The sequence below is a fragment of the Takifugu flavidus genome, chromosome 11 (genome assembly GCF_003711565.1).
Source record: "Takifugu flavidus isolate HTHZ2018 chromosome 11, ASM371156v2, whole genome shotgun sequence".
NCBI classification, from domain to species: domain Eukaryota; kingdom Metazoa; phylum Chordata; class Actinopteri; order Tetraodontiformes; family Tetraodontidae; genus Takifugu; species Takifugu flavidus.
The window spans coordinates 5538108-5562796 of record NC_079530.1 but is presented as its reverse complement, the minus strand read 5'-3'; the positions used below and the strand labels follow the sequence as shown (position 1 = coordinate 5562796).

The 24689-nt window shown below is 42.6% G+C and overlaps 1 protein-coding gene across 3 annotated transcripts; it reads right to left on the bottom strand.

Moving 5' to 3' along the window:
• Nucleotides 1-74: 74 nt before the first annotated feature.
• On the bottom strand, nucleotides 75-24497 carry cep170aa (centrosomal protein 170Aa). Of its 3 annotated transcripts, XM_057048430.1 has the most exons (23): nucleotides 24361-24497; nucleotides 17831-17890; nucleotides 17552-17691; nucleotides 16388-16477; nucleotides 15334-15412; nucleotides 15009-15067; nucleotides 14674-14881; nucleotides 13289-13426; nucleotides 11127-11300; nucleotides 10660-10965; nucleotides 8430-8792; nucleotides 8046-8332; nucleotides 7245-7334; nucleotides 6555-6672; nucleotides 4928-6463; nucleotides 4758-4808; nucleotides 3743-4016; nucleotides 3403-3634; nucleotides 2944-3111; nucleotides 2772-2860; nucleotides 2510-2603; nucleotides 2380-2431; nucleotides 75-2257 (listed from the first exon to the last, which is right to left on the bottom strand). In XM_057048430.1, the coding sequence occupies exons 3-23, from the start codon at nucleotides 17654-17656 to the stop codon at nucleotides 1938-1940; spliced, it is 4833 nt and encodes a 1610-aa protein (XP_056904410.1). In that variant the 5' UTR covers nucleotides 17657-17691; nucleotides 17831-17890; nucleotides 24361-24497; the 3' UTR covers nucleotides 75-1937. The 3 variants fall into 3 exon arrangements, with proteins under 3 accessions (XP_056904410.1, XP_056904411.1, XP_056904412.1); XM_057048431.1 differs by lacking the exon at nucleotides 4758-4808 and having other exon boundaries at nucleotides 24361-24496; XM_057048432.1 differs by lacking the exons at nucleotides 13289-13426; nucleotides 14674-14881; nucleotides 15009-15067; ... (3 more) ...; nucleotides 17831-17890; nucleotides 24361-24497 and adding an exon at nucleotides 12331-12722.
• Nucleotides 24498-24689: the final 192 nt, after the last annotated feature.

Genomic DNA, 24689 nt, shown 5'->3' with positions numbered 1-24689 from the left:
TTTCGTCTCATCGCTTTTGTACAATATCAAATATTGGAGCCCATGTGAAGTCAAATAAAGGAGAAGCAAACAAATTATCTTTTTTTTTTTACTTATTTTTAAACAATACAGGTAGTTGAACAAATATAAAATGCATGAAACGTCCACAAAATAAACCAAAAATAAATACATTTTTTTCTTTACAAAAACAAGGAACGAATTCAACACGCATCAGATGACAGATTTTCAAAAATAAAACATGTACCTATCATTCACAGTCCTAATTCCAAATTTTAATTAAAAAAACTAGGGGAGGATCTAAAACCTTGTCTACACCGTAACTCCAGAGAAGCAAAGCTGTCAAATGTTGTGATTCCTGTGTCCAGTTGTGAGATTTGTCACTGAATGACATGTATTTTAATTACAACCTGATGTGCAAAATGAAAGGTTTGTTTTGAAAACAGCTACATCTTGTAAATCAGTGCCACTCTGTCACAATGGGCACTTTGAGGTGTTGAGACACATCCTGCAACACACTGAAAAATCAAAGAGTAACATAAATTCTTGTACCTAAAATGACAGGAAAGCTGTGGACTGATGTGCTGAAAATCATCTCATTCTTGAAGCGACTGATGAAAGACCAAGAAATCAGAATTTCCCAAAATGATGGAATCCAGTGCTACAGGATCAGTCTGCTGGAAACTGCTGCCTTGAAGAAGGCCAGAATGTTAACATGCTGATTAAAATGTGTGCAACTGAGAAAAAACAAACCCCAGAAACAACATTTTGAACTGCAGAAAACCTCAGTTTGGCAGGAAATTTAAAACAATTTCAGGCTCTGGTTTGTTTCTGGCAGCTCCTGCTGCTGAAATCAAATGAAGTTTATAGTGAAGTGATCCAAAGAAACAAGCACTTTTCTCCTTATTGCTGAGTGTAACAAGTAGTTTATGTTAAATAAAAATGGGAAAAAGCAAAAAAAAATTAGAAATCATGGGTCACTTGAGTGGGTGTACGGCTGAGTGCCGATTCTCCCAGGTCCAAAACAGATGACGGCAATGAATGAAGTAATATTTGAGGTTCTCTTTTTACATTTCTCATATCATAGAATGCCTTTTTCGCCATCAGAGGAAGTCAAACATGAATGCAGCGGTAATTCTGCAGGTCAGATGGATTATTAAAGGGGTCAAAACAGATTAATATCCATATCAGGATTAACACAGATGATGAGAAAGGCCAATGAAAACTATGAAACAAACCAATGAAAATCTGAGCACAGAGCTGGGGAGGCACTACAAATCCTTATCAGAGATGCATTCATGGACGGCTATAAAATGTCTAAAAGATCTGCACTTCTGCTTGTTTATGAAAAGTTTCAGGGTTAAAATGAGTGTGAACGTTGTTTTTTTTAGTGTATCAGCATGTAAATTTAAGGCTGTTAACATTTTTTGACAGAGCAAGCACGAATAAATCACTGAAGGTTGCTGCATTTCATTGGTAGATAAAACATTTTGCAGTTGTTATATTACAAATGCATTCGATTGGTCTGAATGTTTCAAAGTTCGTCTGTTATTGAAGGGACTAGCGTTCCTTTTAAGGCAAGTCCTTAGTGTTGATGGGGTCCCGACACGTGGAGAAGGCAACAGGGGGACGGGGACTACAGCTAGAGGGACGTGTCCATTGAGAGAGCAGTCGCAGAGCTTGTGGAGCTTTTCGGGTCATCCGGGGAGCACAAACGGTTCCGTTTGATAGCATTTGAAATCATTCATGGGTCAGTTTCCTGTTTGTCGGCTGAAGCGCTTCAATTGTGTCAGGCTAAATAAGCTCTATTGATGTTGTACTGCCTGGGATATTTAGCAGAGTAACAGCTTGAGTCAAAGAACACCCTTTAAATGGTTCTGAATTGCAGTTAACACAGCTCACCCACCCGCTCACTCAAACCCAGACTTCAGGAAATGCGTTCACTTCTGTGCAATGGCCTCCTCGCCACTCGGCCGCATGCGACTGAACGACAGTCCTCCCGTTAACCCCAGCCCCACGCCGAGGTCACGTACGGTGACCTCCTCTCTGCTGGGAGAAGAAGGCTGAACCCTGGCTGTCAACCCTCCAGGACCAGGAAGGATCTCTGGCAGGGACTGCTTGGCTGCGGGGGCAGACCCTGGGCTGGTGGCGGAGGGAGCAGTTCTGCTGGTTTGAGGCTGGGTGGGGGTGGTGGGGCTGGCCAGGCCAAGGCTGGCCAAAGCATCTAATGTTCCGTCTGGATCTACCATCACGTTGATCACTGAGACAGGAACAGGAACAGGACGAGACTGGATCAATATTCATCAAATAGACATAAAACTTGTTTTTTAAATGTCCCATTTTATGTGATTCATGATAAAACATGAGATAATGTGTCTTTACCTTGAAGCTGCTTCTCAACTCTTTTTAATTCAAACAGAATTGAAGAGATTTCCTGATAAAAGGAAAAGCAATGATGACCATCTAACAAATGTAAATACAATCATACGGATGGACGGAAAAGTCGCTCTACCTTGTTGGATGTTTTCAGGAGTGGTGTTTCACTCTCTGACCGCAGCTTATTTTCAATTTCGTCCCAGTTTCTCTCTTTATCTTTGAACAATATCCTTGAAAAAGAGAACATTCATCCATCAGAACACACACACATCAATGAATCTCAAACAGCAAAATGAATTTTCCCTTTTTTTATATATGATAAACATTTGCTTCTTTAAGGTCTAAAATTGGCTGTTTAAATTCCAGCGTGCTGATTGAATGTCAGCCAGCATAATGACCTGATCTTTCCAGCTGTTTTGTCCACAGAGTGTCTGATCTTGGAGGAAAGCTGAGACACAGAGTTTAGCAGCAGGCTGTCCAACACCGCCTGCACACACAGAGAAGCACAAGTTTGATACCAGAAGGTCCGAAGGTGAATCTCAGTTTGTGCTACAGTTGCGCTGCTCTCACATCTTCTCGGTTCCACGTGCGTCGCCTCAGAGCTCGGGGTTCCAGACTGTCAGGAGCGCGAGGGCGGAGCTCCGGCGGCTTGCCGTTAATCTCCGGTGGTTTATTGGTTGGAATTACAGGCGGAATCTTTCTGAAGTTTAGGCTCTCATCAAACACTCGATCCACCAGCTGGGGAAACAGACAGATGTACAACCTGAAGAACTTATCCCAGGAAATAATTATAATCAAATATTTGTGTGACATGAAGGATTGAAGAATTTTATGCAACTGTTAGAGTTTTAGCCAGCAAAACAAAACTGAGTAGTTTAAAATGTGTTGTGAAAGGTCGATTATCTAAAAAGTGGAGCAGATGGAAGGTTAATGATCATTCACCTCTCAAAAGATGAAAGTGAAAGAGTATTTTATCAGGTGGGATGAGACACACACACACCACAGTAACAGAAGAAGGAAGTCTGGCACCTTTCTCATGCTCTCTTCTATATCCGGCTGCGTGGGACGTGCAGGGCCTACCTCTTCCCGGGTGTCAATGGCTGATCCCGGGGTGGTGGCGGCGGTGCTGACGGTGGTGCTCGGCGCTGTGCCAGATGAACTGACCGAGTCGATCTCACCGGCAACATCGTGAATCTCACGGGCCAAGATAGCCAGGTCCTTAGCCAGGTCCTGGCTGATCCTGCGCACACATGGGAATAACCTGTTAACCATCAGACAGATGCAGTTCTTTAGGACAGGAACACATGCAACATGCATTTACAATCATCAATGTGCAACCATTAATTGCTAAATAAGAAAAGATCAATACCTAGCAATCTCCTCGCTGTGTGCTGTCCAGTCTCTGATGTACTCCTCCTGCTCTTTCATGCGGTGTTTCACCCCGACGCCACCCGGTGCAGCCACGCCACTAGAGCTTGGACCTCCTGTGGTGCTCATCCTCGAATTGCGGTGCGGGACGAGGTGATGAGGCCGCGCATAGGAGCGTCCTCCATGCTTGGGAGAGTTCCGGCTGGAGCCAAACTCTTCCTCGGAGGTGGAGCCGTACTCTGGAGGAAGACGTCGCCACCTGCTGCTGCTAGACACTGTGAACGTTTTGGACAGGCAACCATTTTTACATCAGCATACTTGGATCCATTAAAACATTTGTTATTCATGAAGGTGATAAAGTGAGCGCAAGAACCTAAGAGCCTTTGTTACTGAGGTAGCCGGGAAAGGATGAAATATTAGAGGTATTGCATCTATTTTTAGACACCAAGACAGTAAAAATCAACCTTACTTTTCAATAGCAATCAGTTGTACATTAGTTGTTATTGTCCCACTAGCACAGTAATACTCTGCTGAAAGGAAATCCAAAGAGCACCCAATAAGGCAAACTAAAATCCTTAAAAAGCCTAATACAAAGCTGTTTCACCATCACACAACAGCTGTAATACAGAAGCTGTGATGAGACAACATGCTCCATCAGTTTTCGAGCTGAAAAATTGTCGTGAGTATAAAAGACCACAAGGTGGCGCACTGCAATAAAACCATCGATTCACTGGTCTTGTTTGAGTAAGAGCATTTTTGTCTTCATCACTTTATTACGTCATACATTTTAGGGGAAATATATGCAAGAGCTGGGTCTCGTGCTCTGTTACAAACCAGCTTTTTTTACAGCATAAAGGCGGGTTTTATACCCACATCTCTGAAAGAATTGTACAATTAAAGTTAATGTTGCAAGTTGCATAAAAATGTATCTTTCTGTGACCCAGATCTGACACATTACCACACACACACACACACACACACACAATTTCTAGGATGCTATCACTCTGGTACTGTACCCATCAGCTGTTCCTCTGCATCAGCACCCTCAGGTTCAGCCTGAGAGCTCTCTAAATGACAATAACCAATGTACAGGTTTGTGACAAAAACGATAATTACACAAAACTAGCATTTCCACATACACACACATACACACAATGTAGATATTGATATCCAAGTGGATGTTTACCTGTTGGTGAGCAGTATCCAGATGTAGTCGTCCTGGTCTTGGTCTCGTTCAGTTTGGAAACACTGTTGGCTCTCATCCTCGGTGTTAGTTTGTTTTCTGTTGGGGTTGATGAGCGCAAGCCCAGACGAAGAGCAGTCTCAGCTGACATGCGGGACGAAGAGGTGCTGGTCCGTGTCACTGTGCACTCTGAATCACTGCGGGCCGAAATGGAGCCCAGACGGGTCCTGCGGGGCTGAGCCAGCATGTCCAGCCTGGAAAGTCCCTTCCGACCGGGTGGTGGTTTGGATGTGGAGCTGGTGGTGGACACCTCTGAGGCGACAGACACCCTATCTGCATCAGCTAGATCTGTGTCAGATGTGTCTCCTAACCGTGCGCGGCGAAGAAGGGAGGCTCTTGTCGGCCGTGGTTGAGGCAGAGACGTCTGCTTGTTCAGTGAGGAGGTTGTGGCCGCCTGGAGGGTGCGGCTAGCTTTGGATGCATTTGTGGAGGTTAATGCGGACCTACTGTCAGACTTAGAATGTCCCAATGGTCCAGAGTAGGTCTCCTGGTCTGAGGAGAGGATATCAGAAATAGGGAAGGAAGAAGTCTGGTCATCATCAGTGAGATCCAGGGAAGGCTGACGTGCTCTGGAGGAGGCAGAGGACGGCTGAACAGAGCGGCGGGCATCAGTGCGGCTCGTCACCTCCACAGTTCTGGTTTTTGATTTCCTCTCCAAGCGTTCCCGAGCACTTGCATTAGTGACGCTGCTCTTGGAAGCTGTGCTCATATTGCTCTTCTCCCGGTGCATGCTGCTGAGAGAACGTCGTTTTAGCTCACCACTGGCCAAAGCTTTCTTCTCGGCCTCCCCTGCCACATGGCTAGCCGTGCTGGCTGTGTCAACATCAGACTCGGGAGAGATGGAGTCAGTCCGAGCGGGAAAGCCAGAGGAACCCTGAGCGGTGACGCCAGTTTTACTACTTTTCTTGTCCAGTTTATTTTCATCTCTTAGTTTGGCCTCCAGGAATGCCATCACAGCTTCAGTATCCTTGAGGAGGGTAGCAGTGTCCATGCTACCTGCAGAGTCGCTGCGCTCTCGCCCGCTGCCGCTCCTGTTGATGCGAGGGATGAGTTCTGCAGGGACACTACCGCTTGGTTTCTCAATGGTGAAGCTGCCCTGCCTCACTAGAGGCTTCCCAGCTTTCTCTCCTCCTTCTCCTGCTCCCCCTTTCGTCTCCTCTGACCTCTTTCTCCGTTCTGTGCTGCCAGACATCCTGAGTGGAGACTTGGAAGGAGACGAGGCGGAGCTTTGGTTCCGTTTACTGGTCATCTCACTGTGGGAATTAGGTATTAGGCACTCTTCATCTGCCTTGTTCTCTTTTTCCTGGGGTTCAGTGTCCTGTTTCTCCCCAATCTCAGACCTCTGTCCCACTACTTTGGCGTTAGTTTTAGCCCGGATGTCATCCGCAGGAAGTGGAGGAAGAGTCCTGCGTTTGCGTTCTGTCAGACTGGAGGAAGAGTCTCCTCTGGTGAGGGACGCGCCAGACTCAAACGCATCACCTCAAAAGGAACGAACTCATTATAGTCAAAGTCATATTAAAAAAAGCTTATGACTCTTTTCTTTCTCCAAATGAATTTTATGAGAATTTACCTGTCTCTTTGTGCAGGAAGTTGGATGTTTCTGCACCTGAGCCCTCCGGATCTGTCCGGGTGTGATTGGCAGCTATACTGGCCCACTGAGAGACCCAGCTGGAGTCACCAGGAAAAGCCTGTTTGAAGCAGAGGAGATGGAAGCGTATATGGCACAAAGGTGAGAAAAATCCAATAAAAAAGTACTTTAGCCAAAAAAATGTCAAATAAAATACCGGTACATGGATTAAGTGAAAGCGTCTTCATTGTCTTTATATGAAACATATAGATGTAAATCAGTTCAATTTTAGGAGTTAAAGGAAATGTACTACAGTCAGACATGGTCACGTATTAGTATTTTAATGGGTTACCAAACTAAGTCATGTAAAATACTTAAAAAGAAATGATGAGAAATTCTCTCAATGTCTTGAAAAAAAAAGGGCATCATGGAGATCTACCTAAATCGCTTAAAAGACTCAACAAAGAGGTTGTCACTGATGCACATACGCATTGTCCCTCTCCCCAGTATGATATAGCCTGGAGGGCCGAGCTTGTCTCTCCCTATCTGAGCGTGATCTAGGTCAGAAACGAGCCTCCTCCCATGGACGAGCTCAGAGGCGAGCCATGAAAACACGGGAGTGACTGTGGCCCAGTCCTGATCGATCTATGGATGGCAGAAGATGTTTGAAAGGAAAGATGAACCCTTTCCTACCTCTTTCGATGCATCAGAAATCTCCTTTCTTTTTTCCTTTTTTGGGCCTGAGAGAAAAGATGAATCCTGGTTCTGCTGAACACCAAACACCTACAAATATGAGCAAATGAGAGAGACAGAGAGAAAATACATTTTTACAAATCCCATTATGGACCTACTTTAACATTCCAACTACCTTTTATTGCATATCCACCCTTAAACTTAAGATATTGGGTGATTAAATACCATTATCATATTTAAAGATGACTATGATTCAGTTTTAGGACTGAAACAGATCAGAATGAGTACTGAAGCAGACACCATTTGCTTGTACAGAAAGGAGAGAAAAGAACAAATGTGGACACTGTGTTGGATAATTAGAGCAATTAGCTCAGCAGCACTTCTATTTTTAAGCAATAGATTCAGTCATCCACTGAAATGAACCTTAAAGATTTAACGGACTCCCAAAACAAATGATTAATTTCTCTTCACATGGGTCAAAAGCATCTTGAAAAAGACCTAACATTCTCATTCTGATATCAGATGTCATCTTTTATTTAAGCCTTTTTAGCCTTTCCTCACTTATAATCCACACATACACAAATCACTTCCTGCTCTCTTATTTTCACTACCACATACTCATACACACATCACTAATACACACATAATAATAATAAATGCTAGATTTCTTCTTTAGCTTCTTTTGGCTTTATTCAGCCTTCCCGGACAATAATTTCATAAGAAAGATGGGTTAAAAAAGCAAGTCTCTGGATGTGGAAACATTTAAGCTTCATGGTGCCAGAAGTAGCTGAAATGTCGTACCTTGTCAATCATGCGTCGGGCCTCCTCTTCCTCAGGGTTCCTGTTTTCCAGTTCAATAGTGTAGGTGCCTTTATCACTGTGGTCGTCTTCCGCTTCTCCAGCATTGCCCGTCCCTCTTCCCACTACTGAAGCATCCTCGCTGGGGCTGGTTGGGCTACCTGTTGCCAGACCAGTGCTAACCGAGCTGCGACCTATACTTTGGTCTTCTGACCTCTGCTTGAGAAGAACACGGGCAGCTGTCGGGGCTCCTGCAGTCACTGTAGCTGGTATGGGAGCTGGGACTTTACCTAAAGGTAAGAAATGATTTAACAAAGTATAACCCAGGGAAACAGATATCATGTGCTGCTGAAAGGGATCAAAAAGGCTTTATTACAGCTTTATTACCCTGGTCTGAGGCTGTAGTAGCAGAGGTGGGAATACTGAACACTTTGGGCTGAGATGGCGGCTGTGGACAGAATCCCTCCACTCCCGCTCCTCCGGCTAGCAAAGGTGCAGTCTGGGAAAATGAATACGACCGGCGTTTCCGAGGGTTTTCCTCGTCGTAGAACTCAATTGTGAAGGCGGTGCGGGAGCCGACTGTCTTGGTTCCGCTCACTGTTACGCTTCCCCCTCCTGCTGCTGCTGCTCCTCCACCCACGTGGCTATGTGCTGCCTTTAGGCGTTCCTCAAGGGCGTGGCGGCGATTGGCAAAACGCAGACCAAGTCCATTCTCTGAGTCACTCTGTGTACCATCCTCATGCTTGCTGCCTATCACAGGATGACAGGATGAGATCATTTAGATCACGATTACCTTTAAAAAAAACATCAAAATATCCCAGCACAGGCATTAATCCATCAGCAGGTGCAACAAGAGTTATCACAGTACATTAAAAGTGTGAAACTATAAAATCTTTCACACAAAAGCCGCCGAGAGCAAGAAGAATACAATGCACTCGCCACGTCCTGTTTACCTACCACATCACTCCCATTTCAAGTTTGACCAGTGTGGGTGGAATTAGCATGTCCTCTCAGGGCTGTATGAAGGCAGACAGAGTACCACACTAATCCAGACATGCCACCCACATGGTTACTGGCCCTGCCTACCGGCAGTAAGAAAAGGAGGTGTGGGGGAGGGGGAAAACATGGAGGGGAAGTGGAGGTGGAAGCTGGATGAGAGTGGCTGAAATGAAAAGAAGGATGGGGGAGGCTAAATAAAGAATGGATGAAAAAAGGAACAGAACTGGAGGAAAGAGAGGTTGAGAGAGGCAGAGAGAGGCTGCCAGTGGGTTTAACCGCCAGTCAAAGAATTGAGCTGTCTGTCAGCCCTTTCATGAACTATACCATAATTCTGGTTCTGAACTGTACGCCTTATTTAAAATGCTCAATATCAGACTCTTAAGGAAGCAGGGATGCCAGATGTATATCTATTATTCCAAGCACAAGAATCCACCACAGGTGGCCCAGAAGAAAGTGAAGAAAGTGATGGTGACAACATGATCTGTGCTCTGATCTTCTGCCTTATTCTTGGCTATTCTGCACTACATGACTAGAAGTAGGAGTATTTGCAACTCCTCCAGGTCAGCAAGTCATGTGCAGAAGGTTTTCTGTGTCTCCTGGAGGACCTTCACAGATAACAGCGGAATCACACTGAGCACATGTGAGTCTGGAGGTGCTTTAGAAAACATGCTGAAGCCTGCAACATCCTCTAGGATAACTGGTATAACCCAGTCAGAGAAGCGGGATCAGCTTGTTATCTCAAGCCTTCAATTCATTTTTAGTATAACTTTTGATTAAAGCAGGAAGAAAACATCAGAGCGTGTTACTGTAGCTTGACAAGTTCAGCAGATGAGCAGACAAAAAAGGTCTTTTATTCGTTTTGTCCCCAACAAAGGAACTATTAGCCAAAGGAGAACAGGGGTCATCTGTGAGGGCCCAGTGCTCTGCACCGCCTGTCTCACCATGACTCACAGAGGAGCTGGTGTCCTCACGCACACACACACGCACACGCACACACACACCCTTCAATTTTCAAATTTGTTACCACAATTGTTTCGTTTTTGTAACCTTAAAATGTGAATGTAAATATGGACATTAGCTCCTAACATAGCCACAGCATATAATCAACCATCTTATGGTTGCAAAATCAGCCAGCTAAATCAGCACCAGGCACGCCGCCTAGTCTGCTTCTTTCCACTCCTGCATTAAACATCCCATTTTCATCATCCCCCTCCCCGCGCTGTTCCTCCCACACATGTCAACAACATCATAAATCGACCTCCATTCAATTAACCTATAACCAAAGTGCAGCGCATCATTGCCTACATCAGCAAAAACACTGAGATCACAGATGTCTTAATCAATCTCCCAATATACACTAAAAGCAGGAGGCCATTTGATAGCTGGCTGTTCGGCAGATAAAGTGGAATGTAATTTACATTTGTGGCCATCTGAAACCAAATGATGTGTAGCAAGATTCGCACGGACGAAAACATGTGTGACAAATGTGCATAATAACTGAAATAGCTGATATTGTGGCAGTGCAAGTAAATCCTTGGTAATAAAGCTGGAATAATCAAACAGACCTGACAATAACAAAGCCTCTAAATGAAGACATATTAAGGGAAGACATCTTCACCTTTTAGCCTCTTGAGGTGGACCGGCACGTCGCTCTTGATGCTCTTGCTGTCATCTTCAGTCGACTCGCTGCGCACCACAGTGGGGTCATTCTGGGCCAACCAATCGGCCACCTTGCTCTCTGACGCCATCATAGCAGCCTGCAGTGTACTTAAGTCCCTTCCGCCCGCCCCTCCACTTCCTCCTCCACTCTTTTTTGAGCGCGGTCTGTGATGGTCAGGTGTGAACTTTGACACGTGGTCTTTAATTGTGACTTTCCCAGGAGAAGTATTGTCAAACTCTATAGTGAAGGAGGCGTGACCTTGAGCTGTGGAGCAGACGTGAAACTTTTCAATTGGAATAATTTAACATTTTGATTATACAGTGCATCAAGGTAAAATCTTTTGTAAATCTTGAAATTCCAAAGATTATTAGCAAGAGTGCCTCCCTCCTCCATAATAAACCAGAGAACTGGAATGTATATCTTGCCTGTTGATGTGTGAGCAATGTTGCCTTCTGTGTCCTTGGTGGGAATTTCGTGGATGCCGTTGTTGGCCATGTGACCCTCCTTTGTTGGAATTTCAAAGTAACTGGAACTTTGGGATGAGGATGCATGAAGATTATCTTCTTTACCTTTCTCCCTGCGGCGCGGCTCTTTGCCGTCTGTGTTTGAAAAACAGGTAAATTATGTAAAATGGCATTTCCACGGACCACTAAAGGGTTGGAAGCGTTCTTCAAGACAAGTTCACGGTTTTCAATATATTAAAGTTGAATAAGAACCTCGACACAAAAGTCAAAAATAAAAGATCAAGCTGTAGTCGATCAATTCAGCCTTGGTGATTTATTCAGCAAGCGCTCCAGCATTTGTCAAAATTATTGTCTCCCATCGGGAGAGGACACAGGCCAATAAACCTACCGTATATTAGAAACCTGATACACTCTCTTATTTCTTCTCACACAGAAAAAAAAACTAAAGTGAATGAAACAAGACAACAAATGCTGGTGTAACACTTTGACAATCTGCTATGGGACACTTCCAATATGGATGACTTATTTTGTCATCTGTTCACGTTAGCTCTGTGGGAGCTAAATATGATAAATGACACTTTCAGAAATTAGAGTGGCCATCTGCCTTTATTTTGGAGGGACAGATGGCAACAAGCAATAAGACTCAAGAGAAAAAAATACAAAAAAAGAAGAATGAATGGATTTCCCAGTCAAGAATCGGCTATTTCACTGATATTATATAAATGTGACTGTACAAGACTTCAGTCAAGTGAAATAAATTAAAGAAAAGCTGACTTTTGGACAGATTTAATCAGTTTCAAAAATAATATAATGTTGACTCAACTTTTACACAATTTGTTATTGACTAAATTAATTTCCATCTGCATCTTTCTCCTAAACATGCTTGCAGAGTCACAAAACAAAACTAATTAAAGAAATGGCAAAAGTTTGCTGCTTTGTTGTAATCAATATTTTTACTAAATGTGTTGAATATAGATTCTAGATGTAAAATAGTAATGTTCATTCTGTTGATGCCAACATCAATCACAAGAGGCCCAAGAGTTCTAAAAAAAGTTCACTAGATCAAAATCACCTCTAAAAAAGAGCAACAAGCAATCAAAGCAAGTCCACAATCAAAATTTAGCACAGTCTCAGTTAAATACATGTATTTATAAGGAATACGTACCAGGGCTGTTAGTTACTGGCCGCTGTAGCATAAAGTGAGAGTGTGGGAGAGTGTGTGTTTGGGAGGATTGGGGGGGGAGCTGGTGCAATGGCGTAACTCAATTGGCATCAATGACAATACACAAGGAAGGGGGTAGGGGTCTCTGACAACACAGCCTATTCACAAGGAAGGAGAAACGGGCATACTAACCTTAACGCACGTTCGACAAAATCACTTCCTGCTCTCACATTTTCACTACCACTTCCCTAAAATTGACAACAGTTTACTTGAAAGTGTCGTGATTTATTGAAAAGGTCAGATTTTGAGTAGACAGAAGCTGCATAAATACACAACGCAGCACCTTCTGAAGCAAATAGCACCCTAAACAGAGAGATTGCAAACCTCCCTCCACGCTGCTGTGTCAAAGTCTGAAGGAGCCAATCCCGTTTGCTTGCTTCGAAATCCTCAAAACACACAGGTTTCTAAAAAATCAACACCCTTTTCTAATCGTACTCCAGTAGGAAAAAAAAAACTTTGCTCAAGCCCTCATCAGAGTTGAAATGATGTAACACAAATATAATGATTGATTCCTAAAAATCAACGAGCCGAGTTTCCATTTTAGATGCTGTGGATTCTGCCAGACTGTCCAGATGTGGTGGAAGATTTAAAAAGGCTTGAGTCTGCTCCAGTGTTTGTGCATGATTAACCTCCCCCCACTCCTGAATAGCTCCCGGTTGCCCAGACTGGCACTAGTTGATTTTGTCTCACTGAGCTGTTTTACAATTGGTGCAGCCTCTAATCCAACCAGCTAATGGACTTTACACTACTTATCCTAGATGTCCTATTCTCTTGTATTCGCATCGCATTACTAAATGATACTGGCCTGCAAACTATAAATCAAACATAGTTTTGCACAGACAATAGTGATGTGAATTCTATCAACGGGGGGGGGGGGGAGTGTGATTAAACTAGGGCCTACCTGAAAGGGCGCCGTCATGTTTTCTGCTGGATGACTTGCTCTCCTGTTTGAAGGAGTTCTCGTCATCTGCGTCTCCATCCCCCCACCAGGACGGTTGGCCGTACAGGGGTGTCCCACGTGGCAGCATTGTAACGTCCCCTGTGACAGACATATGGTAATGATTTTATTGAGACCATTACATCACATCCCTGCTACTCTTGACAAAAACTGTCTAAGAAAGTAAAAGCAGCCGCTCTTTGTGTTCATCCCCTCTATTTCTTGCCCCACTGACCTATTTTTAGAAGTTAAGTGGGATGGACACACATGTGCACGCTCTGTCCCTAATGTAATTAAATCTGACATTGCACGAGCGTCCTGTACAAACCCCATTTTCACATTAGTGAATAAAGCACAGTTAAGAGAAAAAGAAATATCCACAGACAGGCATGGTTTTAAGATGCAGTAGCTTAACACCGTCACAGAACCTCTCCCCTTGTGCCTTTATGCTCAACCTTCACACACTTTTCTTTTAAGTACTTCTTAACCAGAGTCATTTAAATTTAACCTCAATATATCCAGATAATTACAGCCACTTTGTGCCAAATTGTGTATGATAATAACAGGTTACTCTACATAAAAGCTAGCAAATCTGAGCTTGGTATGAGCTGTAATATGTGGGTGAGGCCTAGTGTCACAGCAGATGCTACAGGATTACATCCATGCAACCACAAAGCAGGGTGTCAGTAAATACATCAGCAGCAGATGGGGAAACAGCCAATGGTACATAAATGTGCGTTAACCTGTTTTGGCCGGCTGCATAAATGTGTAAAATGTACTGCTGGCATAGTGCTTTGCATATTGCATGTACCGTGACCCTGTTACGGTTTAATCCTCATAATAACACATCCCCATGTGGCTTTATTTTAACATCTGCAGCTTAATCAGGACCCCTGCTAGCACCCACCCTGCTCAGCGATGCCACACACTGACAGGAAGACTACATTAGGCTTTATTGTATTATTCCTTGGTGGTCTTCTGGCCTAAGATAAGACAGTCTCCTCGCCACTTAATTTTTTTTCTTTCCATCCATTTTCTGTAAAACACAATTGATGGCTAATCTGGGCCAGAGGGGCCTGATTACGGTCACAAAGGGAAGGAATACGCCTCGGACAGGTTCACCCCTGTCATTCACTGAAGATACTGACACCATACAAACACAGATGTGGTCTAACCATCAGATTAGGATATTGAACAAGCCTGACCAATGAAATGTTGCCACCTACAGCACATCTGCAGGATGTGCACACACACATAATTCATCTGAGACTCGGAGTCAGTACACAACAGAAAACAAAAAAAAGTTGACACAGTATGTCCAAACATCTTTGCATTTCCTAATTTCTCACCTCCAGTCCTCTCCTCTGCTTTGTGAGTGTCCGGAGGTTTAGTCTGAGAGTCTCTGGAAGACGTGACCCCATCTGTTGGTGCTCTGCTGCCACTAGGCGACTTTAATGTCTTTGTTGGGGTCTTAGCAGGAGACTTGTTAGAGGTGGTGTTAGTTTCACTGTTGCAGGGCTTATGACTGAGCTGGAGGCCACTTGTAAACTTTTCATGCTGCAGGAGATCAGGAAATACACAAAAACTTTAGTAGACAGCTACGGTATATAAATGGCACTTCGATGCAAGATGATGAATGCAGGCATGTAATAATGTGTAAGGGAATATGTGTGTGTGTGTTTACCTTCAGTGCCTCTTCGGGCACAGTGAGTTCTCCTTTTACAACCGTGAACAGATTGGTATGTGAGACAGGCAGGTTAAGAAAATTAAGAGCACAATGATACACAAACACACATACAGATTAGACACACTGGACATGTGAAATTAGTCTTTTCAGCACCAGTGAAAATGATAGTCTTCACAGGGACACATTTTTATCATTCTTTCTACGGTAGATATAAAAAACATCTTAGCTGGAACTTGTTTGGGTCATCAGCTTTTTCTTCCCCTTACATTGACCCACTGGTAGAATATGGAAGTATGAGAAGTGGCAGAAAGTGAAAGGATATCATATCCAAACCTTAGCTTGTCTTCCAGCTTTAGAGTGATGTACATCTGCTCCTGGATACGAACATCATTGACAAATGTCTACAAAATTAGCAAAACCAGCACGTTATTACCTGCTGTAGTGTTAAACAATACTAATAAACACATTGTTTATTAAGTCAGTTGTTCTATATCTCAACACATCCAGGACTGAAACCCTCACTTTTCTTCCCTTTGAATTGTTCTGGTGAGTGTATTTTCATCTACAGCTCCTCTGTTTAATCTGTAGCTCTGAAAAAGTTCTATCTTTAATCAAGTGTAAATGGAATTTTGTTAAACCTCCATTGATGCTTAAGATATAATTATCTCCTCTCTGCAGCTCCAATAAAAACAAGTTAACGACATGGGGATACAGCAGGAACACAGCGGTTTCTCCACCGTGTGTCAAATTCCTCCACTGGTTAAGCTGCAGAAAACCTCCTCTGAATGCAGCCAAAGAAGCTCTGAGGTTTAATGACACAGCAGGAAGTGACTCTGACTCCTGCTTCCTGTCAGAGAGCTGGAGAGGATGTGAGGAAAAACCCACTTATGAGTCAAATCTGGAGGTCAGCAGCTGTGTGCTTATCACTGCACATAACTCAGGGCCTGTGGTCTGAAGTTTCCTTAGAATGTCCAAAACCAAAGAAAAAATCTTTCTCTTACAAAGCACACTACATCTTTGGGTTCAGGAATTCTAATAAATTCTGCTGTTGGTTTTTAAATCAAAATATAACACTTAACCTAGTTGTGGCCAATTTTTAGTTTGAATCTGGATCAAAAATCATGACCTTGACTTGTAATTTGCATAGAAAACACCAGATCAATTAAAGTCCAATTGAGTTTAGCACAGATACAAATCTTCATTGACTGTAAGAAACAGATTAACCTCTAACCCTTCAGAGCTTCAACACAGAGCTTAAACCTTCTTGGCTTTGCTTGACTCCTCTCATCCCTCCTGTAGCCTCTATCCTGTCTCTGTTTTCTGATCCTGTTATTGCCGTCCCTACATCTGATGCCAGGTTCCGTCTGCACACTCACCCCATTCAAGCTGCCCAGATCCTTGACTTTGTGTTGGTCAGTCGCATCTTCATAGTTGATGACAGCATGTTGCTTATCCACACTGCGAGACTTCAGACACACACAGACACACGGTTGGTTCTGTTATCAAGACTTGGATATCTATGTGGTCCAAAAAAATACATACTATGTGAAGGTGTGTTTAACTGGAGGAGATGGTGTTATCTGAAACCTTTGTGAAGGTCTGTGCAGTGAATTTTAGGAATGAACTTCTGGCTGTTAAATTATCATATTCAAACAGAAGATTTTTTTTGAGGCATTTGGCATTAATGGCAAATCTTAGCACAGATTTTGAATGTTCAGAACTCTCTTTCTTTTTCTTGTATCAACGACAGAGAATTTTAAATGTCATTATTTCAGTGCGCACATATAGATTCGTCTCCAGATGCCTTTAATCTGAAAAGTCATTTATCGCTGTGACCACTTTGTCTCACAACTCATTAGTCAAAATGAATTTTTTAAGTGGAAGCAACATCTGACAGCTGAATCTGATGACTCAACTTTCAAATAAATCCCATTTTAATGGACAATCCTACTTCATAATCAGAATAAAGTTAAATGTTGAGCAAATATGAAATAACACAGTAAGAGGAGAAGTCGTCCTAAGGCATTCATTATTTGCACATTCACAAAAAATATCAGTTCACTGTCCTCCTGTTTTTATAATATTCTCTCTGTTTATCTTTCTGTTTTATTTGGTGCATAGACAGAAATAAGGATATTTTACAATGTTGTATGGTTAAGAAAACTAAACTCATTACTTTATGCAAGAACAATATTAAAACATTATTATTATTTTCAATGTAGAAATGTTTGTTAGCGTGTTGTGTCACAGCATCCATGTGAACCCCTTCAACAATTCCAAAAGGTATATCCAGATAAGAGCTAACTCAGAAAATATCTGCCCCACTTTCTATTAATAGTACCGGCACCAAAGAGGTAAACACGAGCGTACACTTGGTCTGCACATATCCAGGGAGACCATGCTCTAAGACCATTTCCATCTGATACACACGCGCGCGCACACACCCACAACACCAACCAGCTATGCTACTACACCAACACATACACAAACTAGCAAACCACTGAGAGGGAAATATGAACACAACTGTAAAGTGTTCTCACCTGTAGCATGAGCTCACAGTCATCCCGGCCCACGAAGATCATTTCTCGGGGGAGCCGGTGACGTGTCCCCCCGCTGCTCACCAAGAACCAAGAGGTCACACTCATCTCTGCAACCTACCGTGTCCTTTGGCACACACACGCTGGGATAAGAGGAAAATTAAGTTTACTCACTGCAAAAAGAATGACTATCATTAAACTACAGTAAAATTTAGAGGCACTAAACTGCTGAAAAAGCCTGACTTTGATGAGTTTTATGAAATATTGGAAAAGAAAACACACCTCTGGTCCAGGTAGCTCGGAGGTGGTAGACTGGTGGCAAAACAAGCCAACTAAGCCATCCTGAAACAACAGCACAGAGGACATGTTAATGCTTTCTGCCTTTTTGTCTGTCTAGAATATGCGAAAAAACCTTCACGACACAGTCATGTATAAGCTGTAAATGTAACAACACAACCCAGGCAGACATCCAAGCAGCTCCATTCCATTGTTTCATGTTGTTTTGCTGATGGGGGAATGGGGTTGGATAGGCGGTCTTGCAACATGATGCTGCACAGTCTTCAACTTGAAATGAGTGTTAGGCCAGCCAGTAAGAGTCACGCTCACATTCTTGCTGCCTCCCATGATCACTGCCAGATGTTTGGGGAGGAAGTGATGTAGGAATGTTGGCAAACCTCCACAGCAGGACGTTTATTCCCACTCTTGCCCAACGCTCATCCTTCAGATGAGCTGAAAAGGAGGTCAAACCAGTTTTTCCTCCACTTTTACCTTCGTTCAGCAGAACTAACTGTAAAACACTGAGTGACTACAGTTTATTGAGTGCTGGAGTGGTAGGGCAGATTTGCAGGTACATATTGTGATAATATAACACAAAAACTGAGTGAAACCTTCGAAGTGGAGACTTAAAGATTTGAAGAGCCTGCTGTTTTGGTTCTCCTGTGAGAAAGTCAGCAACATATTTCTAAGAATGTAATAATGATACTATCTGGAACTCTAGAAGTATGTCTTAGAATGATAGCCTTTCATGGAAATATAGCTTTAAATAACGGAATCTCTGTCGAGTGTAGAAAGTGCCAAGAAAAGCCCATCAGAGAGGGAATTAAAGCTTATTGAACTAAGCTCCAGCACACTTGACCTCTTAAGTACTTGCTATATCAACTCAATAAAGCCTGGGGTAAATTTTTAATCAGTTGCACACCTCTGATGTTGCTGAGAATGGGACCATACCAAAGGAACAGATAAGTGCAAATAGAATAGTATGATCAATAATCCATTACATGCTCAGAGTGAACAGTATGTATATACAACACTGGTATTCATTTATTGTGGCACAATGTCCTGTTACCACTAAAATATATTATATAGATAATTTGTTACGGTGAAACAATAAATTATGAACAAAACATCAGCGAGTCGTTAAGAAGAAGAGCATTATCATGATTTACCAGATAAGTTCTGTTTATCTGAAGGCTTTCTCATGATTAGAATCATGCTCATTGTACAATCCAAGGACAACAGCCTGAAGCTGTCTCTTTAGAAGCTTTAAAAACATTCATGTGTAGATCCAATAAGTTGTAGTGCCCAGAAATGATTACGCATATATTTAACTCTGTAACTTAACTGTATCTTTCTGTGATTCATCATCCTACAGTCCAGCATAAACCTCTGAAATTCAAGTAGCAGAAATGGTTCCTCTTAAGCACGTATTGATAACACAGAATTTCCATGTACCGGTATACACATTTACAAATCAAGTGTTTTCACTTCAGTAGTTCAACCTCTTGCTGTGGCTATTAAGGAAGAACACGGAGCACATGGTTAGCAAGAATTCCCCAACCCCCAGTCCAGTAGGTCATGCACGTGCACGAGCAACGTGCACACACACACACACACACACACAACACACACACACACAACACAAACACACACACACACCACACACAGAACAAGAATTAAGGAGTGAGGGACAAGATCTTGCCAAGTTAACAGTGAATTCTTTGTGTGGAGGGGACCATGGTGTAGACACAGGAAGTGTGCACAACACTTGATGTGCTGGTCAAAGACCTCTCAAACCTTTTTAGAACACAGCAGATGTGTGTGTCATGTTGATGACTGATGATGTTAGATGTTTACAATGCCCTGCATAAAGCTTTTCATTGGCAACGAGTGACTGCAGAGTTATATTTGTGATTGGTAATATTGAGCCAGTAATTAAAATCTCTTCCTTTCAAATCAGCCAATCACAGAAACAGGAAGTGATGTCACTCAGCAAAGGCCCATATCCTGGTTGCATGTTTTGATTCCAAGCACATGATAGTTGCTTGCTGTGTAGCTTATGGCTTTATTATCCCAGGATGATGCAACAGTTGGGAAACCGTCAGCACTTTTTAACTGTCACATCAAAGCCGGGACCCCGAGACTTGACACACACCACTTCATACACACACACACACGCGCGCGCAGGCACGCACACTAAGAAAACCTGAGTTATTCCAAGTGTTCTGGACACAACCAGAGTGAAAAGAGGAAGAAACAGACAGGAAAGACACAGCTCATAATGTCGTTACACACATTTATACAAGGTCTTATGATGAGAACTAAACATAGTACAAAGCTGCAGTTGTCTGCTTACAATATCAGCCTTATTTGGCTTAAAGCAACATTACTGGGTTCTAGTTAAGACTATAACCTGCAGTTACAAGTCATGTTTGATGATGTGCGTTAAACAGAAGTGGCAAAAATTGAATATTTGACAGATTATAAAATGTCTTACCTATTGGGAAACAGAATTAAACATTAATCATTTACAACAGCAGCAACTGCTGACTGTTCTGATTTAAGGAAGTTGGTTAACTCAGTTGGGATAAGTTATCTTGGTAAAGAGACAAATAAGCAGCAATGCTGTAAAACTAAATTATAACCAGTAGAAATATGAGGCTCTTCACTTGATAGCGAAGAATAAGAAAGCAGAACATGGTGCCGATTGCAGCTTTGGGGCTTTTCGTATGTAATATAACACAGAAGAAGGTCGAAGCAAGAAAGACATCTTCCTTTGAGGGCTGTAAGGTCAGTAAGTCAATACCAGATGAAGGAAAATGAACTGCTCTCACAACCCTGAGGGGCAAAAAAAAAATGGGCAAATGTTTCAAGACGAGACAGAAAACTAACCTCTGGACATACAGGCAAAGAAATGGACAGACAAAAGACTTTTCCAGTCCCAAATGGCCTGGTCAGCTGAGATTTAGGAACATGAAAGTATACAGTAGAGGAGGCATGTAGTCTATTGTTCATCCCCCTACTTGCCCTGAACAAGCCTGGGCTTTATTTCCCTGCTCATTGTCAGCTTTAAAATCACAAATGCATTTAAAATCATTATTTTATCACCTGTGAGATTGAGATTTCACCAGATTTTTAGAGAAAGAGCACAACTGTTATCAAAGATGGGCTCCAGATTACAGCATTTTCTGTAAATATGCAGTATTTCTGCTGAAGATACACGTTCCAGGTCTGAGATAATAATGCGCAGTGAGGCACGCTGTGTCTCCTCTGGGAAATGTCAGCTTTTAAGAATCTGACTTCACTTTTCCTCCCCTAAAAATGAAGCCAACCACAGTTACTCATTCCAGTCTATTTCACATTGACATAATTCTGCATTTTGTCCAATAATTATGGTAAAACTGTGTCTAGGGAATTCTAATGGGCTACTTTTGAATGATAAAGGCTCACTATTCCACCTGAAGGTGTGTCCACCACAGACTAATGCTAACGGCTCAGGGTCTCAGCTTTTTATGAACTGTGACAGGAAGAGTGAATACACTGATCTCAAAGGTAGAAACATGGTTTTAAATACATGTTAATGGGGCCAGTGAGGGTAAAAAAAAAATCTTTCAAGCAATTGAAAAGACCATATGGTCCAAAAAAATGGCCACATATGTCACATGATTATTTGGCAGAGGGAACAAACACATAAACGCCTTCATTTAGCCAGAATTCACACAGCCGGCTTCATTGTTATTACCATAAACAGTCTCGCGCACCCCTGGCCTTAAGACACAAACCCACCACATGCTCATGTGCACCACATGACCTACAGACCTACATATGGAATTTTACACTTGATAGCTGTCCTGAATTTCTGGAAAAAACTTCAACAATGTCTGACAATGATGTCTGGAATCCACAACACAGAAGAGCTCTTTTAATGAAAAAGATATTGTGAAATTAGAAGAAAACCATCCAAAAGGGCAGCAAAGAAGTCTCCAGTTAGCTCTCATGTGATGTATGATGAATGATTTAATTCAGACAGAATAAACAACTGGATGAGCTCATCAAATACATCAATTAAAACCACCAACAGGGTAGACTTATGTTAGAAATATGGTAGTTTGTTCCACTATGACAGTCAGCTTGATTCACTCATTATTTATATTTGAAATAATATGTAGACTGGACTGATGGAGGGATGATGGATACGTCTATTAATATATGATTTTATTAAAGGTTAAGATTTTCAAAATATACAGGGAAAAATAACTAGGACAAGGTTCATCAGCCTACTTAATAAGAGTATCACATAAACAAGTGCCTTATGTACCTATAGAGAAGATATATGATGACACATTGGCCTGGTGGTGTCTCCACTGTGGCTGTTAAACAGACATATTTGTGGCTGACGAGCCATGAAGCCCACATTAATAACTCCAGCAGTAAATAATGACCTTTCAGTGTCACACACATATACAGAGTCAGCTGGAGAACCGGGCCAGGCCAGGTCGGGCTGGACTTGGCAGGGCAAAGGAAGGGAAAAGGAACCACCCAAAATTCAAGATCAATATCTGCAATGGAAATGACAGAGGTGGAGTGTGTTCCACCTCAGAACAGCTGTCAGGATCTCTAGCTGTTATTTTTTATTTTGAAGAGCAGCGGTGAAAAATAAAACCCACCCTGGATGTCCCAAAACAAGGGAGAGTCTGATGATTTGGATTTTTCCCCCCTTTTCTGTTCTGTTATTTCTCTCAGTATCCTAACACAGACCTTTCCGTTACTGCCCTGTTTTTCTTTGCGAGCGTACACGCCAACCAGGCCAGAGCTTCCCAGGCTGAGCTATCTGACTCTTATAACCCCTCACTCTTTCTATTCTGGCAGATCACACGAGCATGATTCAACACTATTCCTGGACGCAGATACTATGGTACAAACGCTTCAAAACCACCCTGAATGGAACGCGAACTCAGAATATTAGCAGGCAGAAAGAACGCTCCCTCACCACTGAAGTCAAATGAACTCACTTCCTAAACTTCCTACTATACACAATGGATGCAGGCAAGCAGGACAACAAGGTTCCTCACAACTGAGCAGAACAAAACACAAGTTTGTACTCCCAAAGAGAGTCTGACCTCCAGCAGAACACACTTTACAAGCCTGTGTTGAGAGGTAAGATACTAAATCAAAAGCCTCTGATAAGATAGAGTTGTAGAGAAATAAGCATCAACCCAAGGAAAATGTCTACATATGAAAAACTCAGTGCAATAAAGGAAACTGTGCAGAGTTAAATATTCAAATACCTGCCTTCTTATCTCAAATAACATTCGAAAAATGGACATGTATGGAAGCAGCCTGGCTTCTATTCGAGCAGCAAAACTGCTGCAACTTCCTCTTCATCCTGTGACACAGACAGGGTTCTCAAAAAGGCATCTGCCCATTTAACCAAGCAGCCTGCCGGCGACCACGTCTGCAGAGGCGGCAAGAGAAAGGCGGAAAAAAAGCAGAGCGAGGGAGGGAAAAGAAAAGGAGCAAACCCAGCTTGGATGGTAGTGGCAGCACGTTCTCAGGCTTTGGCCCAGCTAACTTGAGCTATTATAGAAGAGGGTGAAGGAGGGGAGTAACAAGAGTTGCTGCTGTGCAGCCTCCAGCTGGAAACATCAAGCTATAAAACTATAAACCCTGGACCGTTCAATGTACATTTAAGGCAATATAGGTTAAATGGAAATGCAAAACCATTTATTTAAAAAATAACAGTGGAATTGTTGTATTTATTGTATCTGAGGCACAACAATACTGTTAATTGAATAAATGCTCTTTTTTTTTTTAGCTTTGTCATATTTTTGAAGCTCTGATGGCAGTAAATCCCTCTTAAGCACAAAGGGAGCGGATGCATGAAGGCCAGCTGCAGCTGCCCCATGAAAACAAAGAGGAAGATGAGGAGAAGGAGAAGAGGGCAACACTCTGCACAACACATACACACATAAATACTTAGATCATGCAGACAATAGCTTTGTAAAGGCCCAGAAATGAGTACGTTTCAGATGTGTTTAGCACAAAGCATGTACTGTGGGCGACCTTCATTGATGTGCATCCTGATTCAAGAGCGTCTGTTTAGTTTGGGGCAAATGTTAAAAAAGGAATACGCTCTGGAATAGATATTACTAGAATGTGGGGCAAAAGACGCCGGCATTTTCAACAAATGCGGTAAAGTGATAAAACTGTGTCTATACAAAGGCGTAGCCGGTCATGCTGCTGCTACAGCCATACAATTAGCCAACCCGGAGTCCAACCGTTTACTATACCGTTATAAGAATGTTGTTAACAATGACACGGCGCTAACTTTGTCTGCTTATTAAATTCATCCATACATTGATTTGTGCTCTGACTTCGTTTATCGGAAATCTGCCTGCCAATCCAGATCATTTAGTATCAAGAATAAAAATCCGAAAGGCATCAATACATGCAAAAAAAGGCTCCTTGTATTCACATGAGCCAACTAGCTAGCCAGCCTCCATTGTGAATAAAAGTAAAGGCGACGCTTTGCTCACCCTTTCCTCAGTGCTGTGCGTTGCTGATGAAGGTGTGTATGTGGAGCCCAGCCCTGTCGCTGCAGCACCGTCTCCGCCGCCGACTCGGCCTTCCTCCACCTCTGTTGCTCAGCGATGCGAACGCGGCTCAGCTAACGACGAGCGCGGCACTACCGTAAAGTGTGCTGCTGTGAACCACGACTTCCGGTTAGTACTTTCAAAACAAAGCAAGAATGACCGAATTTTAGAACGGAAATAACCTTAATTACAACTGCATAAACTCTTTAGTTCTGAGCAACAGAACCCATTTAGCTGCGTCGACACTGTGCAATATAATTGGAATAAATATT

Bases quoted from the DNA above. Each gene is read 5' to 3' on its own strand.
- cep170aa (XM_057048430.1), bottom strand. From the start codon at position 17,656: ATGAGTGTGACCTCTTGGTTCTTGGTGAGCAGCGGGGGGACACGTCAC. The intron at 13,427-14,673 runs GTGAGAAATTAG...TGTCTGTCACAG, and splicing joins AGCAGAGGAGAGGACTGGAG to GGGACGTTACAATGCTGCCA. The intron at 2,861-2,943 runs GTGAGAGCAGCG...CTGTGTGTGCAG, and splicing joins GCACGTGGAACCGAGAAGAT to GCGGTGTTGGACAGCCTGCT.